Raw genomic sequence first — 19,504 nt, 5'->3', positions numbered from 1 at the left:
AAACTTTCTTCTCAGAACAAATCCTGTTCTTACTTCTTATTCTATTTGATTTAAGGAATCCAGTGCCACTTCAGCTATTTCCAGTCATAACATTTTTGTCTGAGGGAATGCAGCTTCAGTGGAAGCTAAAACTCAATTTAAAGAAGATATAAATAGTCCTAGCTAGCGGCAGAAGTAATAATAACAATATGCTGTAAGATCCATAGATTCCATCTGGTCTGGGAGCGCCGTAGGATCCACACAGAGAGATCTGCATGATGTAGATGAGCAGAAACACCTCTGACCTCTGAGATCTGAGCCTTGACAGGAGACAGATTGTGGAACAGTAGATACTTAACTCAACATTTAATAGATACCCTCTGAGTTAGTTCAATGCAGGATATTCTTTTAATGCACCACTTATCACCTCTGGGATGACATACACTCTCGGACAGGATGAAATTCTGGAGTACTCTGCTCTCCACGGTGGTCTGACAGCTATGCCGGTATGATTCAAACTCAGGTTTTGGACTATTGTGAGTCTTTCTGGTGTAAAAACGTGGCCTGGCAAGACTGGTTTAGTTAGTTTAGACAAAACTATTACATAATACTCTGACGTTTTACCACACTTCACCTCTGGGAGTACAGACCATCATGGACCAGATGGAAAACAGCACTACTATATTGAGCATAGTGATATGATAGCCTGACCCAAACACAGCTGGCGTGCTTTACCCCATGAGCCATTTTTAGGTTGGAAAACATCCGACACAATCACACACAAATGCAGTTTGTGAAAACACCAAAGCTACTTTATTCATATTTTCCTTCAAAAATATTCAACCTAGTGACCCATCAAACCTATACTTACAAAAAATTATTTTCGAGCTTCTTAATTCTACTCAGAAAAGACACTGACACAAATAAAACAATATTAAACACACTAGGAAGAAAACAGAGGAGAGATAGCTTAGAAAAGGAAAAAGAAATGGATGGGTCACTATCAGGTCACTCAGCTCAGCTGTCTGTTTGGCTTGGCTGGTATTTTAAAGAAAGCACTGACAAATTGATTGCATCCGACAGTGCCAGCTCCACTAACTGGTCAAAACTTTGAGGCTTGTCTCACAGTGAAAGCTGCACAAACCCTGTGACTCTACTGTGGGGAAGAGAAGATGCATCAGTCAGCCTCTCGATTAGTAAAATATATGGATTTTTATGATTATATTCCATTGTATGTTTGGAGACAGAAGCCGCTTTATCCTAAATACATGAAACAACAAAAAATACATGCAGTAGATATGGGATGTTTCTACATTTTGTGTGCGGCAAAGAAGTGGCCTGTCAGTAAATTATTGTGAAATTTCCAGTGAACATATTATTTTTGGATGTCAAACATTGCTGTTTAAAACCTCATGCAAATAAAACTGATGACAGATTTTTGGTGCAATTTAGTGAACAATCTTAAATTAAAATACTCGACATAAACAGGTATTTCTGTTGCAAAACAAGCTAGCAATTTTCACAACCACCACTGTTTCTCAGTCCCACATATATGTATGAATGTTGCCACCTAGTCTTTGTTTTGTTTTTCTTGTTATTTTTTAAGGTTTTGGAGATACTATTTGAATATTGTGGGATTATGTGACAGGGAGCGCTGTGCTTTAAGGTTCCCCCTCTATAAACACAGGAGGCTCTATTTTTTTTGCTACTTTTTCCTCCTTTTCGAACGAAAGTTTGTAATGGCTCAACAAAGTAAGAAGGTGAAAATGGTGTCTGAGGAGGCCAAAAGAAGACATGAATCGACCTTGGCAAAGGATTTGCTCGTTGGAGTGTGATGAAAGAACAGGGATGATGCAAAAACCACTCAGTTTGCCTCAGTATTATTAAATTTATAAAGTAGATCTTTGTCGGTTGTACAAATGTACCAAAATGTGATGAATTTTTTTTTTAACATCTTTGAGCCAGGATTTATTCAAAACATTGGCAGTAAGTGCCTGATGAGCTGCAGAACGTTGTAGTAAATGCCTGTCTTTATTTTGCTGTTTAGTGGAAGCTAATTGTGGCTAGCTGAAGCTAATCGGCGACAGACCAAAGTTAACGTGACACCCTAAACAATAAATGCATTTCCTATAAATTATGTAAATATCAAGGAAGAAACAGAATGATTATCCTGGCCTGGTTTAGTTTTATGGTTTTCTTATGTTGTTTAATAGGAAGCAGTACTCCTACATGTCCTTTAAGCTAAGGGCTAATGCTAACGTTTTCATAACAATAAGCTATTAGCATCAGTTATGCCAAAGGTAACGCTTCTTTTAATACTCAGAACTATAATTTATAGTCATGTTTTTGCTTTGTGTGAGTGTTTTTGTTGGTGTCACTTTAAGAATTCAATTTTGTGACAGTGTCACGTGGCTTGTGGGAAGTTTAAATTTTTACCCCTTTAATAGACATTAGGCACGTTTTGCTTTAGTATGATGCATTCACTTGTAAATTTAGGCCTAAAGGGCTTAAATTGCTAAACTGACAACTTTGGTCAACTACACAAAGTGGTTACATTCATCTTTAATATGACTTAATTCATAGTTGTGTTGTGAGGACACGATATGTACATTGAGTACATTGCTTAGAATCAACTTGACCTTTTTTAAACAACTTTTTGCCTTAAACCACATTGAATACTAATATTAAAGACTTGTTCTGTGTCTCCTATAAATTTATCATGGTCTCAGTGACCATCCTTTACTTATTTCAGCTTTCTGAAGCTTAAAGAGCAGGAATGTGAGAACAAGTTTAACAGCTACAGACAAAGATCCAACCCAGATTGGCTTCACTGACCTGCCTCATTGGATCTCTTCAGATGATGGGTAGCATGTAATTAAACAAGTGCTTTCAGACAGCTTTTATTTAATTCATTTTAGCAGAGAAGACTGAAGCCTAGCCAGATTAATACCTGCCGGTAGTTTGGAATTACAGAAATGTCAATCCCTTACTAACTAGCCTTTTTGTTCCCTGGAGGCTTACACCATCTACATGATCAGTTTTCTTTTAAAAATCCAAGATGTTTACACGATTTAATGAATTTTTTTTTTTTTTTTAAATTTAAAAATGGGGGGGGTCGTCAAAATAACTGAAAATTGCACAACTGCACAAAAGAAAAAAGGAAAAGTGAAAGCAACGCCCTGAGAGAAAAGCAAAACTGGAATAAATTAGTCACACTAGATAAACCACATCCCTACATTTACACATGTATGCATAAATTCACTTGGCCTCACCTCTGCACACGCAGACTTTTACAAACAATTTTCCACCAGTCTATTCTCCTGCTCACACTGGCAATCTTTTTCTTTAATTTTTTTGCTTTCTTGATGAATCAGCACTGTGTGAGGATTAAATGCTTTGACACACAAGCCGGCTTCCCCAAAATAAACCTATTATCATGGTGTTGTGTATAAATTCTTATCCAGTGCGATATTGTCTCCAGCATGCCTTGTAGAAGGTTAAATGAGGTCCTTGTTTTCACTGATAAGAACAAAGTAGGAAGATATGAAGGAAAGTCACATATAAAGATGCGAGAAAAATTTGTGAATCCTTTTGAATCAAAATGATTTTTGTTTGATCACAAAAAATTTGATTGAACTTTTATGGCAGAAATATTCAGAGTGGTAAAAACATGCACAAAAAGAAATGGAGAAGGTTGATTTAGTTGCTCATTATTGTAAGTTTCTACACAGCTGTGAAGCAGTGACAATACTTCATTTGTCATGGCAGTTTCTAATATATTTAAGAAAGTTTAAGCAAACTATCTTTGCCCAATTGAAGTTGTTTATTTTGGATGGCATGGCAGCAGTAAATAATTGCCTTTTCCCAATCCTTCCAGAGAGATAAAAATTACTCATTATCTTATGGTTAAGAGAACAGATTACAAATAATTGCCTTTGTTTATTATTCAGATCTGACAGGGTGATGCAAGTTTTGTTTTTTTTAAGAAACTCATGCAGAACTAGAATTTACAGCTCCTTTATATAGTCTCCACATAAAACGTCCTTGCCAATTCAAACATGGAAGGACTGTACAAAACAAATATTTCTCTATATTCCAACAGAAAATGTTTCCCCATCGGTGATGAATATCAGTAAACAGCAGCTCCTTCAAAAGCTAGATGCATAAACTGTCCAATAAACTTATATAAAAGCCCATTATGCAGAGCTTTTCATGCCTGTAAAGACACATTCATTCCTCCCTTGACGCACACTTTTTTCAGCCTTTATTTTCAACCTAATAACAACAATGTCTTTAGAGCACTCTAGAGGTCTTCTAGTGTAATACTCTCTGACAGCCAGGCTGTCAAGACTAATCGAAATTTGCTAAAATTTAATAACACTTTGAAGCCTAAAGGTGATGTCTGGTGCTTTATGAAACTGTCACACTTTGTCTTCACAAAACACTCATGAAGAGCCCACAGCTTACAGGCTAATCAGCTTGACACATACTGAGGATATTTCATAAAATCATTAAGCGATGACTGTCCCAACAAGAGGAAGATACAATATCCACTTAGGAGAAGCGTTGAAGATGAAGAGCACTGTTTAGGTTTTCAGCACAGCAAAATATGAGTCACTCCTGACTCCCACAAAAGAGAAACACGTGGGATCACTTTAAATCAAGCGCAACGACTTGGCAAAATGTCACATTAATAAGAGCTTATTAAAGAGACCTACCTGCTCTACGAGCCTCGAAGCAGGCTTGACCCATCTCATCCTTCAGCTCTTGGTTCTCTGAGGCAATGGCCTCCCCGACGGCAACGAAACGTCCCACTGCCACGCTTACTGCCTGGCCCACCCTGTGTATGGCTGCCAGCGTGCGCTCAGACTTCTTTGGCTTGTCTTTGTGGTTGATCAGAGTGGTGATCTGAAAGAATTTGCAAAGAAAAATGAAAGGAAAGCAGGATGTCTGTGTCAAGACCAAAAATTCAGAGTCAAATAAAAAGTTATTGGATTAAAGTACTAATGGTGGCATTCATCAAAAATCATTTGTCAGGTCTTAGAGTGACAGTGTTCTAAAGAAACAAAAAGCTTATGCAACTACATGCTACTACTAATAAAAATACCTCCATTTAAATACCATTTTTTCCTCATTTCTCAACATAGCAGAGAAATAAAACACAAGGAAACAATTTTAGACAGCAACAACATGAAATATAAAGAAATTCAAAGGACAGTACACTTTAATAAATAAATAATATCAGAAAGTTGAATGACAGTGATCAAGGTGAGAACAGACAAAAACATGCATGACTTCTTGTTAAGTCAGCAGCTGAGATAAATACATGTTAGCACTCTGGTAACATGTTAGTTGTACGCTGGATAAACAAACTGAACTGTATGTTTAGGGTTACTATTAAAACGAAGATTGGAATAAAATATTACTCCTTGATTTTGAGCACAGTGGGGGGAAGCTGAAGTACCCAGAGAGAACCCACGCATACACGGGGAGAACATGCAAACTACAGAAAGGCCACTGTCCAAACCTCGCCGAATTGAATTGAAAGCCGAGAATCGAACCAGCAACCTTCTTCCTGTGAGACCACAGTGCTAACCACTATGCCACTGTGCAGCCCCCTCCAGGGTTCACAAATTAAATTGCAATTTTCTTAATTATAAACTGCCTGAATGGATCCACAATCACAGCCTTAAAAACAACAATATGCTGTGATAACCTGTAAACAGTATGTTTAATAAAAGAAGAGGTTTTACCACGGTAATTACCACAAGGGACGCTTAGAAACTTGGAATATTTCACCCCTGTCTTCTCTGACAAATACAATATAATCCACTGCTGAGCACAGAGGAGAAAAAAAATCACACAAAACTCAGGTGTGTCTTTTTAGTGGTAACTGAAGGTATTAATAATGAATAGATCACCATTAATAATATATTGATTGTGTCTGCTCTCCAGCTGTTATTACTGTAGATTTGAGTACGAGTATGTGTGCATGTGCTAAAGCATTCGAGTCAGGAAATAGTGGGTGGTGATTTTAATTGGTCCCCAACTGTAGGTGGTCCGAGAGGGGAAATCTGTTAGTGAAGTCTTTTCGGGCTTCAGAATGTGCATGCTGATTCTACTGAGCTCAGTTGGCTGTTTTAAACAAACAGGATCCTGACACATTGGGCTGTTGTAATTTTCATGTTTTTTTTTCTTTTGTTTTTAAACATAAAACAATCAAAACAAAATCATGTGAAATGCACACAGACATGCAAAAAGCTGTAACTGATTTAAACTCCAGTTGTCAGATAAAGTAGATGACTATATCAGAAAGAACTTAGTCACCAACAAATGCATTCAGCCCTGTCCAGAGTTAGTAAAGACCAATAAAAGGTAGTTATCTTTTCTTTCCAAAGTTGGACCATACATATAATCTTCCTTACTCTGTTCCACAGGACCAAAGTCTAAATTAGTGTAAGTCTTCAATCTCCTTATAGCTGCCATATTCTGACCCACATTTGAAACTGGACACAGCACATCACCGTCACTGACAGTTTCCTCAAGCATCACTGAGAAACCAGAAGCGCTTCTAATCAGAGAAACCAATCATAACCATTCTAGTGAGCCATTGAATAACACTGAGAGTGACTTTTTCCTCTGTCAAGCTATAAATCTGTTTTTTAAACTAATCTTAAATCATTCAGGAAGATGATGTTGCAGTGTGCTTGCTAATGTGTGTTGTTGTGAAAACATAGAAAAGTGCAAACTCTTTAATTAATGACTTGGTTCCACTGTTAAATCTCATAAGAAAGGCTTGTGTTGTGCATGCACATCCCCATGTCACTGCAGCAGGCATGGCAGAGTGATGTGAAGCTGTGAGGAAACCGATGCAAATGTGGCCTGTGTCTGCATAACTGAGTGGAATTACTTCTACAGAGGATAAAGCTATTAATGTTACGCATCTCGTGTCTAAAGAGGGCTTTGATTTCAAATCCGCTCCTAATAAAAGCTCTATCTTTCCATTTTGAAAAAATCTATCATCCAACCAGACTATACCTGCTTGATCCAGATTACTGACAGCAGCCTGGATAGAAACCTGCCGCCTCTCTTGTGTAAATGTGCATGACTCAGAGGGGGAGACAATGACAGGGAGAGGAAGCTGATGTACCCAGCTACTCTCAAGCTCCTTTTGTCTCCAAAAACTCCTGTCGGTATCCATCTGATGGCTTCACATATCCATTACGTCGACAGAAGTTGTAAATTGACAGCTTTTTTTTCTTTCTTGCTTTCATTTTCTTTGACTATTGTTCTGCCGTAAGATCACGACACAGCCCAAAGCACTCATTAAGCCTTTCTTTTAGTCTGTCACTCGTCATTTCATGTATCACCCTGCCCTTATTATCTCAGGCTTGTCGTTTCCTTTCCTGCAGGCCCAGTGCTTTCCAATGACTCATCCACACACATAGTGGGATACTCCTTAGAAAACACCAACACCAGCTGGCTGGACATCACGTAGCCTACCAGAGAAAATTGGGGCACTGTTACAAATGATTCAGACCTACGTCATGAATGGACTTGTTGTTATGCAATGGACCTAATTAACATTTCTTTTTTTTGTACCCTATTTGTTTCTCATATGTCTGCCTCTGCAGGATGCATGGATACATGTTTAAGTGCTGAAAAAAGACCTGCATGTTTTACTGAAGGGAAAAAAAGTGACAGATAAACACTGAAGCTTGCACAAACTAAACAACATGAATCTTTAAGAGGTGAAGGCATGAGACAGGAAGCTAACTTTGGAGTGAGAGCGGTGAGGAAAGATTACAGATTGAGAGGGGTGAATGTCTAACCTAACCCTAACCCCTGGAAAAAACCCAAGGAAGACAAAAGAGACACCTCGCAACAGAACTTTGTTTTAAAAGGTTTCTTCTACAATGCAGCAGCCTAGAACAGCAAAGTTAGTTTAACAAATTTCACATGGTGGCTAAATGGAAAAACAAACAGAAAGAAAGAAAAGTCCCTTAGAATTACAAAGAGGGAGCAGAGAACAAACCCTGGCTGGGATTTCCTCCACTCAGGATTACGAGGTGGGTACATTTACTGGCCTGTGCAAACAGGAACTCAGCAGGATGGTGAAAACATAATATTGATACAGTGCCATCACATAGGAGAGGCCTTTGTAAGTATATCAGTGGAACTTTGTGCAGTGAGAGAAAAATCCCACGTTCGTTTTATATTCATCAAAAAACACTTCTTAATCAGGAAAGTGAAAAAGCGCTGAAAAAATATTCCCCTGTAGGATGTTGCACTGCATTCTGTCTACTAATAAATCTGTGTCGCTATGTTTTTACAGTCTCAGATCCACATATCTACTTTGCAACATCACACATAATGGCACACAATGCATACTTGCATCTCCATTGGGTATTTATCAGCATATCTGACTCCCCAAAAATGTGTGAAAATGTCATATTTCTGACTAAAATAACAACCTGCTCTCCTGCATGTAGGCAATCCCTTTCTCACTTCTTTTGGTATGCAACCAGTCGACTTCCAGCAGATCGCTGCCCCTCTCTTTGTTGTGCATAATTGCGATGGCAATTACAAGGTCATGAGCAAAAAGCGACATGAATACCTCAATGTCAATAGCACAATGCACTAACCAACAGCAGCCAATGGTGAGCAGGAAATCCAGATTAGCAACTCAAGGATGCAGTGACTGGCTATAAATCAGAGCTAACAAAAGCTGGAAACATTTGTGGCTACCTCCCAGGGTAGCACTCAGCTTCACTGACCGGCAAAAGTTTGGAGAAAGTTTGATCCTATCAGTTGGTCTGCATTTTTTATTTGTTTACATTTCTAAATATGCAGAAAATGCCTATTCTTTAGTTTTCAATTAGCATCAAGCTTGTCTTTCAGTATTTGTATTTGTATTATCAAACTAAACCAGATATATAAAAGTAAATGTGAAGAAGGTGATCCCAAAGGGCCCCACTGGGATTTTTTATTTAACACATATTGTAGGTGTTCATCACTATAATTGCTTGTTTGGCAAGTGTTGTGCCGGCCAGCTTATTTGTCTAATTTATCTCGCTGATTGCTGTTTTGCTTTACTCGGCCTGCAGACAAAAATCAGCCGGGAAATTAAAGTGAGCTTTATAATTCTGAATCTGGAGTTTAAATAAGTAAGAAAAGTCTATCGAAGCTCACATGACATTTAGCCATTACAAATCAAGCTAAAGAATTCCCATGTGTGTGGATAAGAGTACTGTGACAAAGTGAGTGTTTGTAGATGCAACTATCTACTCTGCAGCACTGCTGTGTTTAGGAAGGAAATAATTGAGCAGAAGTTTGTGCAAAGGTGAGAACAGACAGAGAGAAATAACACAGGAAATGTAATGTTTGCTTCCTGAACAGATAAAACTCTCAGCATTAAAATGAGATCTATCAATTGCTTTTATTTAAATGTAACCCTCCCCCCAGCCCACCCGCCACGCAAACAAAAAAAAATAAAAAAAAAACAACCCCAATGTGAATTTGTGTCATAGTACACCTTTAATTGCATAAACAGTCGTATCTTTTAGTGAAACAGGAACAACAATACTTCCAGGTCTCATTTCAGCCACTTAAAGCACAAAAGGATCATTGTTGCACCCGAAAGGGACACGCCAAAATGTTTCTCTTTAACGTGTGAATTTTTCCGCGAGGTTTCCAGGCATTATTTTTGCCTCTTAATCTGAACTGTGGCGTGAAAAGGCCAAGTTTCTGTTCAGCCTTTATTGATCCAAGTAGATGAGTGGCTGGCTGTTCACTAGAGACCGCAATATAAACAAGATAAGAGGAAAGCGGTGAAAGCTGCACTGAACGTGCGCGTTAATGGGTGAGTGAATTCTTTGCAGATTGGCCGCGAGCGAACAAGAACTTGATGGTGCACTGGTCCCCAGCCAGACTCTGGATTATGAGGAGATGAAAAGAAAGATCAGAGAGATTGGGGAGAGGCAAAAAGGTACATTGAAGGGAAGTGAAGGGAAGAAGAGAAAAAAAAGAGGACATGTTAAATCTGCATGTGTCTTCACTTCGTCTTTTTTCCTTCCTTTGCCATGGAATATCTCTTTCTGAATCTCCCTCCTGTGTGACTTCAGCAAACTGACTTCTTCTCACCAACCTTCATCCTTCTCTGTGCAGTACATGATTCAAGCCTGTCCCTGGAGCTCGGCTGCGGCAGTACAGTACGCTGCGATACGGTGCAGAAGCAGCTTGGAGTGTTTAAGCTGCGTCCTTTAGGGAACGCTGTTAAACCATGTGTGCAGAAGAACAGATTTATAAAAGAGTAACGCTACTACACCAAATGCTTGCACTGCAAAAACCTGTAACTTAGGGGACATTATGCTCATTTATTCCCCAATGAAATGGATGTGCTTCTGTTTAGTCATTTCAGCCACAAAAAGCATGGAACACACTGACAAGGAATTGACAAATTACTCCAAATGGAATTGGTCAGCTGGGTTTTCATCAAAGAAAATCATTTATAAAACATATAAGGCCAGTGGCCAATTAACAAGAACATTCTGCAGCGATAAATCATTCCCAAAATGACAAGAATTTATCATTTTATGCTTTTTCAGCTACCTGCACACACAATAGACAGAGTGGGCTATTAAGAGCAGAATGTACAGCAGAAAAGTTTGGCCGTTACTTGTTATATTAGAAGCGCAGGGCTGGAGTTAACTTTAGCACTAAAGCCGAGCTGAACCACGGCCACATGTAGTCCTGACTGGTCATGCATTCTTTAGGGCTAAGATTGCACGTCAAAGCTATTTTCATTTTGTAGTCTCACACAAACACACGCACCTGCAGGAAGATTCATCCTCTAAGTGTGTGTGCACCCTCACTCTGAGAAGTTAGCAACTTTTTACCTCTGCAGCAAAGCAATAAACAAGTATTTTCGTCAAACTGTCCCATTTATCTGTGCAGAACAACAAACTGAAAGAAAAATCAAAGCATTGATTTTCTTTTCTACAAGTGTAATTCATTGTTCCAGCTTATTGTGTGTTGTACATAATTGGATTTTACTGAAGCTCTTGTTTCATCAAATTGTGTTTATTGTACTTGTCAATAAACCTATACTGGTCAAGCTCTAAGCAGTTCTCAGTAGGCAGATGTAGTTTGTTGTGATGGAAAAGAGGGGAAGATTTCAGAAACATGCAGATGAAAAATATTTTTTATCAAGAGTGGTTATAGAGGCAGTCCCAAAAATCTACAAGATGCAACCATACAAATCAAATTTTAATCCACTGTAAAGTAATCTGGATTGATATTTATTTCAAATATTTCATTGGGTCAAGAAGAGTAAATATGAAGCTATAAGGACAGGAACAGTATGTACCGTTAACAATAAAAGGCTTGCCTACTTTAATGAACATAAGGGGGTCATGAAAAACATTTCAACCACTCCTCTCTCTTTCTTTTTAACCATATCTGATTGCTTTCTGTCTGAACAGCACACACGCTTTTATTTTTTTTTTTCCAAATCCAACCCAAGCCACTTTTATACTTTTATACATGGTACTAAATCATAAGTGGTCATGATGTCATAGGTTCTAGCATCAAAATCCAAATTAATATTTGTATAAATGCTTTCACCAACATAGAATCATAAGAAAATATTCATTGTTCTGTGTTCTTCATCAGAGAATGAGCTGTTTTTATCCTCAAATGAGCCATGCTGCCATATTTCTGCTGTATCCCAGAAAGGACAACCACCTTACTGGTTTTATATACTGGGCCTTAATTTACTGCTCTGTACATTTACCACCACTGCAGTATGGTCACTTGGAAACAGTAAATGTTTTAAAGTTGAACCATATTTCTTCCAGAGAGTCAGCTGGCATACAAATGAAATTATTATCAATTCTACTGAAACTGTGTCTGGTAAAAATTCAACCTCTGTGTTTTACTTCTACCTTTACTCATGAATACCTCGTCTCCCTAAATGTGGAAAGCTGTTCATACAAAACTTCCTTGTCATGTTTTCTAATGTGTCAAATTGCTTGAAGCTAGTATGACGGCAGCACACTGAGACAGTTGCCATTGATTGGTTGAAATCTGGGGAGTGGACAGAGACAGTAAACATGATGGGTGAGGAAGCGAGTGGCATGTGATGAAGGTTATAAATCAGAGGAGTAGCACATGACATGAACTTGAGCCCAGTTGCCCATGTATGCCAACAGACGTGCAGCCAATGAGACAGACAAGCATGTGTGGATGCTAATGAAGACAGACAGAGACGATGGGGTGTAATGAGGCCTTTAGATACAGAGGCGGGCAAACACAACTCTGACAGTAAAGAGAATTTAAACAGAACAGAGGAGTAGAAGTTAAATGGATTTGGATTCTTATCAGGCTGTGCCCCCACTGGGGATGCTTGAGAAAAGGGCAATGTTTGGCCTTCAAGCTTGAGTTCAGCAATCAGAAATGGCACATTAATGTGTGGACACAGGAAGTGAATCTACAGCAAACATCTGCAAGAAAGGTTTTTACCAAGAATAATAACCTGCAGCCCTGTAATAGAGTCTAGGATGCACCCCACCTCTCAGTCTATGACAGCTGGGATAATTCCCATCTCTCCATGACCCCAGACAGGTTGGAGCGTGGGAAATAGATGGATGGATGAATTGATGGATGGATGGATAATAGCGTAATTCTAATATGTATAGCGTAAGGACAAAAGTCCATAAGTATAATTTTCCACTGAATTAGAGAATCAGTGAATCAGAAGAGGTGTTACTTTAGAAATTATAATTAGATATAGCTGATAGGGAAAAAAAAGTTTTTCTGTACTTGTGTGCTTCTGTAAACTGTGTTTGCATTTTTTTTAAACATGACAATACAGTATGATAGTTGCTATTTTTCAAAAAAGGGTAAAGCTGGAAACTTTTAACACATCCATCTTTCATTCATTCATTCATTTTCTGAACCGCTTATTCCAATTCAGGGTCGCGGGGAAGCTGGAGCCTATCCCAGCTGGCTTTGGGCGACAGGCAGGGTACACCCTGGACAGCTCACCAGTCCATTGCAGGGCAACAAGAAATTGCAATGTGCTAATTTTATTTCTGATTTTAGGTTTACAGCTAGTTAACATCAACATCAAAAGCAATACTGAAAATTCATTCATTTTTTGGTCGCCATATTAAAATAAAATGATCAACATTCATCTCAAGATGTTGGGAAATCTTTCCTTATGTTCACAGTGAACCATCACAGGCTTCTGTGTGTGTTGCACAGAAAGGACCCACATTTAGGCCTCACTGTCAAAGCTGTGTTTGGAGACAAATATCTCTAGCCTTGGCAACGTTCCAAAAATGTATGCAAAGCCTCTACTATGAGCTCGTGTAGTCATTACAGTGCAATTTTACTGAACTAAACATTCACTGTCTATTTCAGTTAGTGAGTAAAACTGTGTATGAATCTTTAAATGGAGCCTTTATCTTATTAAATAAATTAATAAAACCTTTCAGCATACATTTATCTAATGAATCACTGATGTTTTACAAGTAACATGTCATTGTAGGTTGGAAATTAGTAAATATGGTGTTGCTCCTTTACCCACTGTGGTACGCCAAGGCTGTGTTGTCTCCAGAGCTGTAAAGTGGTAGAGAAAGGGCTTTCACTGAAATACACACACAGCTTGCATGCACTAGAACACAATATGCCTTTTCATTCCTCTTTCCTCACGTAATTCTCTGGGTGGACGGTGGGAGGGAGAAAGACAGTGAGACAGAAAAACAAAATAAAGTCAAGGAAGAGGTCAGCCAAGAGAAGAAGAGATCAACTTTGAATACTGATTACGTGCAGGGTTAAAAATCACTTTGGCAGTTTCAACTGTTCACCTTCACTGTTCCCAGGCATGTAACTAAGGAATACACTTTGGAGGTTGGCATCAGAAATACTGTATATAGACCCCTGAGGTGGTGGCTCATCTTAGCTTTGACCTGCTTGTTCACAGCATCACCTTTGTTGCTCTGGAGATACTTTGAGTTTCAGTGACTTTCACATTTTTATGCTACTTTTGGCCTATGGTTTCTTGGTCATTTTTTTAAAAAGGTGTACTTTTCTTAGATGTTCATTTAATGCCTGAATGTGTCTTGGTTCACATGTACGTGTGTATTTAAAATGTATGTATTGACAACCCCGATTTCAATGCCTTTGGCATATTGTAACTTAAATAAACCCATAATACAATGATTTTCAATTCCTTTTTAACCCATACTGAACCAATATTTAATTTGAACCTAACTGAATATACTACAAAGACATGATATTTAAAGCCCCACTGTGTGGGAATTACTGCCATCTAGTGGTTCGCTAACTGAATCCAAACAACCAAGTTGTGCTTTCTGGCACCTTGCTGTTTGAGCATGTAATTACCTACTAAAGAAATCGTGGACAAAATCTTGCACAACCTGGGGTGTCCCATCAGGTGATGAGGTACATAATTATACATAATTCTTTTTTGTTATTGATGCTGTTAAGTTACAAGCATGTCCTCCATGTATTTAGTACCAAGCTAATGCTAGCAGTTAATGCTATCATTTGACATTAAGTGACTAGAAGGAGGACATCAACCCCCTCCACCTTTGATAAATATGCTGGAATAAACTATGAAACACAACAAAAAACTGTCAAAAAATACAACTGAAAGAGGCAATTTTTGCCTCCTTCCCGGGTGGCAAAGAGTATGGATGGTCCTCCATTTCAATAAAAAACAGCAAAATGGACCACAGTTGTCTTCGCCTTACCCCCACCCCAGTTTCACGTCATTTTGATTTTGTCCACTGACAAGGTTGGTTGTTTTAGCCATCAAAATCGGAACTTGTGTTGCTTTAGTTGGATTTTTAAGCAGATCACAATAACTTCTGTCAATCGCTTCCTTTTACCCCAGTTTTAAAAATGGTGTACAGTGATAGGGTATGAAGCAGCTCGCAAAAAGCTTCTTTTTGTCCTCCAGACGTATTTACGTTATGGTGTGCATGACTTATACATAAATTCCAAAAATCTCCCATTACTTGTCTTGAAACTGACATCCATAGTCGGGATTGAACTCTTATTTCTACACCGCCCTCTAGTGGCAGTCCTGCTTAACAACCATGCCAACACAAGGCAAGTGACAGAGTAGATGAGCAGTGACGTTTGACAATATTTGAAGCGCACATATCTATGTTTGGATGTAAAGTGAAAATAAATGAGCTGTCTATCAGACCCTGTGGTTCTCTGTAAGTGGCAAATAAATCAGCATCACAGCTCTTTTACCCAACAACTGTAATCATTGAGTAAACTAACATGCTAGCTCAGTACCAAGGGAAGGAGCAGAAAAACATCCAGTGGTATTCAGTATTCCCAGCTTTAACATCCAGAAATAATTTCAAAATAAAATTTAATAAACGGTATCAGCCCTGATACTAGGGCTGCACAATTAATCGTTACAGTATCGCGATCTCGATTCATACTTGTATACGATCTCATTTTCAAATGACGAAGATTAAAATGAAAAAAACTAAAAAAAAAAAAACCACCACATTTTGAATTGGGACATCACCTGCATAAAAACAAGCGCTCCCTCTTTCTCCCTCAACAAATGACAATGGCGGATCCCTATACCACGCGATGCAGATGCCGGCTGGCTGAAAAAAAATTGGCGAGTTTCTCGCTGAATCTGGCGACTTTCCAAACCCCCTTGGCGTTTTTTTTTTTTTTTTTGTTAAAAGCTACCAGCGACCAATCTAGCAACTTTTACTGGAGTTATTGGAGACGTTTCTGGTGTTTTGGCGACTGACTTGAAAGTACATATTGTTTAGCAGTGACTGTAACGAACAAGCAGCGGGAGACCGTCTCGTCCTAAAGCACTCACAGCTGGTCAGTGGAGCAGAGAGGACACCTGCACAAGTCCGTGTGCACAGTCAAAATGAATAGTGCATGTGCAAATCCACCGCTGATCCAACCCTGGCTTACAGAGTGGGATGTAAACTAATATAATTTCTGTTGTCTCTGTTTGGTCCATTTAGATTGTTTATGTCCAGTTTAAATTGGCCATATGCGTGGAATGTAATGGACGTTGTGGGAGAAACGAGATGAGTCAAAACCACCCTAAATATGTTTAGAAATATGAATAAACTCTTTTCAAAATCTACTTTTAAAAAGTAGATTTTGAATACATTTAGACCCACATTGCGTTAATTACGTTTGTCCTCCATTGTTACACAGAATATCAAATTTAACCAAAGGACTGCTGTGTGAAATTTCTAGCTTCATGTCAAACCCTCCTGGTATTTATATTTTAAGAAACATACCTACCTCTCATCACCTTATGCACAGAAAAAATATTGTCAAAAAATGTTACTATTAAAATTATTCAAAGGTTGTGTGTGTAAGAGAAGACAAGAGAGACATTTATTGTTTTTATGTTCAGTGTCAGCTGTTGCAAAGTTGATGTGCTGGTAATACGTGCTATAAATATTTATTTTGGAAAAAATCGTGAGAGAATCGTGATGTCAATTCTAAGCAAAAAAATCATGATTCTCATTTTATCCAGAATCGTGCAACCCTATCTGATACAGACCTGAAATTGATCATATTTACCTTAAAAATATATCCCAAAAGCGCAAACTGTTCTATAGATGTAAGCAAGCATGGAATTACTTTCTACATAGTAGTATCAAAGTGTAAACACTTCCTGGACTACTAAATCTACTAGAGCCTCACTGCTAACTATAGGACACATTGGAGTAATTCAAAAGTTTCTGATCTCACCCTAATTTACAGCAGCCAGAAATGAACTGAACCAACATTTTTAACATGATTCTGGTACACGATCACGCTGACAAGGCTCGACTGTCAGATCTGATCTGATCCCAGTTAAACGTGCCCCCCATGACATCCGGACTTTTCCATTAAACTACAGGCGACATCTAGACCTCGAGCAGTTAACCAAAATGTTTCCTTGCACAAATCAGCATCGCAGCATGAGATACTGTAGACTTTATCCCCCTGTTTTGACCCTCATCGCAACACAGCGCGGCATGAAGAACGGCTGCAGCATGCATCATCATTTTTTTTTTTTTTGTGTAAATGAACTCCGGCTCGGCCAAATTAGCTGACTCACCAAAGAGCTTCTTGAATATAATGAAAAATGTGGATATGTTGTACTGGAGCACTTAAAACAATTAAACAACAGGTATCAAAATTTTTCTAATGCTGACGATGCAGACTGAGCTTAATTTCTGGCTCACAGTTAAACAATATCAAATGCATATTTCTTTGAATGGTACATAAATCATTTCTAAGTTTAAACTAATAATAAAAAAAAACACACACACACACACACATTTTGAGTCTGGCCAGAGGCTCTCAGTTACTTCATTTGGAGCTGCAGTGATTGTGAGTGACAGCACAGCAGCCTGAAAGCCAATCAGCTCTGGCTGCACATGCATGAGAGGAGGCAAGGCAAAACAACAGAACATATTGGATGGTTGGCACGCAGCAGACAAACCAATAAACTCAGCTCATATTTTCCAAGGGACCAATCACTGTCAAATAAATGACAAATATAATCCCACTTATTGCCCAGTATTACAGCTTGGCAACGATCCTCAGTTCTATGCCACAGTTTGAGAGCTCCAGGCGTCTCTGAAACCTCTCCGAGACAGATTCCCAAATAGAGGGAAGGAAACATGGCCAAGAGTTTCCAGATTACATTTTTGTGATTGTTTCACATAAAGAACTATTCATATCTGGGGTTTTGCAGTGCACTGACTTGCTATTTGTGTGCCTCAGTTGCGCTTGTGTTTCCACTCAGGAAGTAGGAACTCAGAGGAAAGCAGAGGGGGCCATGTGCCACCTGGTACTCCATCACTGCTGTCTAAAAATAATGGGAAATCTATCAAGTCTTAAGTGCGCCCTCAGTGTGAGCTGAGTAGAAAGCTCTCCCGAGTCACTCTGACCTGAGGTTGTGGCAGTTTGTGTGTATGACAAATTCTGACAAACCAGATGATATCAATCATGATTAAAGTGGTTTCCTTTCATTGATAACGGGGCAGTTAATACTAATTATATAGTAAACCTGTGCATAGAAATTTTCTTAACATTTAAGCAGATGAATTACTTGGTAAAAAGGAAATGCACGGAAGAAATGAGACTACACTGACCTGATTTGTTTGTGTGCACAATGACAGTAACACATGATCTATCCTGAAAGCAAAGCACTGCTACTGTCTAATCAGCCAGACTGATATGAGGTGCAGGAAGCCCAGAGGAACCAGAAGCTGATAAGAATGAATGATAAACCTGGGAAAAACAGATGGACAGCTGTGATGGAGAGATAGAAAGGAGAATGGCATAGGGCATACAGTAAATATGGAAAGAGGGCAGACAGCTGAGACCGACTAAAATCACCACTGAAACGAGGCAATGAGGAAACGAGGCAAAACGTCTCTCCCAAGAGTCTACAAACTTTTTATTTTCTAAGCTTGCTCTCTTCCAGTTAAGAGTAACACTGTGGAAAGATGAGATCAAACAGCAAGAGTGAAACTGACCTCTAAGTCTGTAGCCTTTACTGGAGGGTGAACAAACAACATGGCCGTGGATCAATTTTTGCCCTGTTAACAACAATCCAAGGTTAACTAAGATGAAAAGAGAATCAGAGGAAATCAATCTTTTCTGCTTGTGGAGCACAAGTCCACAAAACAAACCACTGCTGAGCTTCACAGCTTTGCTTTACTTTAAAACCCTTAAAGGAGTAGATGAGGATGACTTATGACTTAAGATATGTGAAGTCTTTTAGGGGGAGGGAGATTCAAGATGTTTAAACATGGCTAGTAATAATTCATATATACTGGCATGAATTGTTATTTATTTTTTTGCGGGATCGTTTGTTGTTTTCTTGTAGTCAGACTGAGCCTAGATCTACATGTTATCACAAAATGCAGAGCTGTCCACAATTCACTGTCTACATTTGAAAACACTGCATCCTTTGACATTTATGAGGATGTAAATGCCAAGGGATGGAACTGGAGCAAGTAGCACATAGTGCTGGAAGACACACAAATGTCTCAGTTTGTCTGTGATGTCAGAACTTTCTTTTTTGTGGTCTTTGATATTTTCCTGCATGACGTTTTCAAGTTTAATCTGTTCTGTTTTGAAAAATTTAAAGGGGTAGTGCACAAAAAAAAATGTTTTTAAGTATAATGTTTGACAAAATTATATGACTTTATTGTTGTCAAAACAGTCTGTGCTGCTGCTGTTAAAATCGACAACTATTCTATAACAAAAGAAAAAAAAAAGCAGGTTAAAAATGGTTCAAATGCCACTAATTTGGTTTGCTTTCACGCTGCACTGTATCCAAGTAGAACAACTCACTTTGACAATGTTATGCAGTTACAGCAGCTGCTTGCTAGGAGGTGGTACTCCCATCAAACAACTGGTAATGTACAAAAAAGAAGTAAATCCAGCCGATTGGCCTGCATAGAAAATGGTTTAATAACCCCAAGTA

At 38.7% G+C, this 19,504-nt stretch overlaps 1 protein-coding gene across 1 annotated transcript in view; it reads right to left on the bottom strand.

Annotated features, from left to right (window-relative positions):
* Positions 1 to 19,504, bottom strand: part of ctnnal1 (catenin (cadherin-associated protein), alpha-like 1) — a 54,613-nt gene that overhangs the window by 16,319 nt on the left and 18,790 nt on the right. The window contains exon 2 of the mRNA XM_079258475.1: positions 4,698 to 4,887. Coding sequence (XP_079114601.1) covers positions 4,698 to 4,887 — 190 coding nt within the window. The remainder of the gene's footprint in view (positions 1 to 4,697; positions 4,888 to 19,504) is intronic.

Source organism: Telmatherina bonti (assembly GCF_933228915.1).
Source record: "Telmatherina bonti genome assembly, chromosome: 19".
NCBI lineage: Eukaryota > Metazoa > Chordata > Actinopteri > Atheriniformes > Telmatherinidae > Telmatherina > Telmatherina bonti.
Note: the sequence above shows the minus strand (reverse complement) of the source record. Positions and strands in the feature narration are given on the sequence as shown.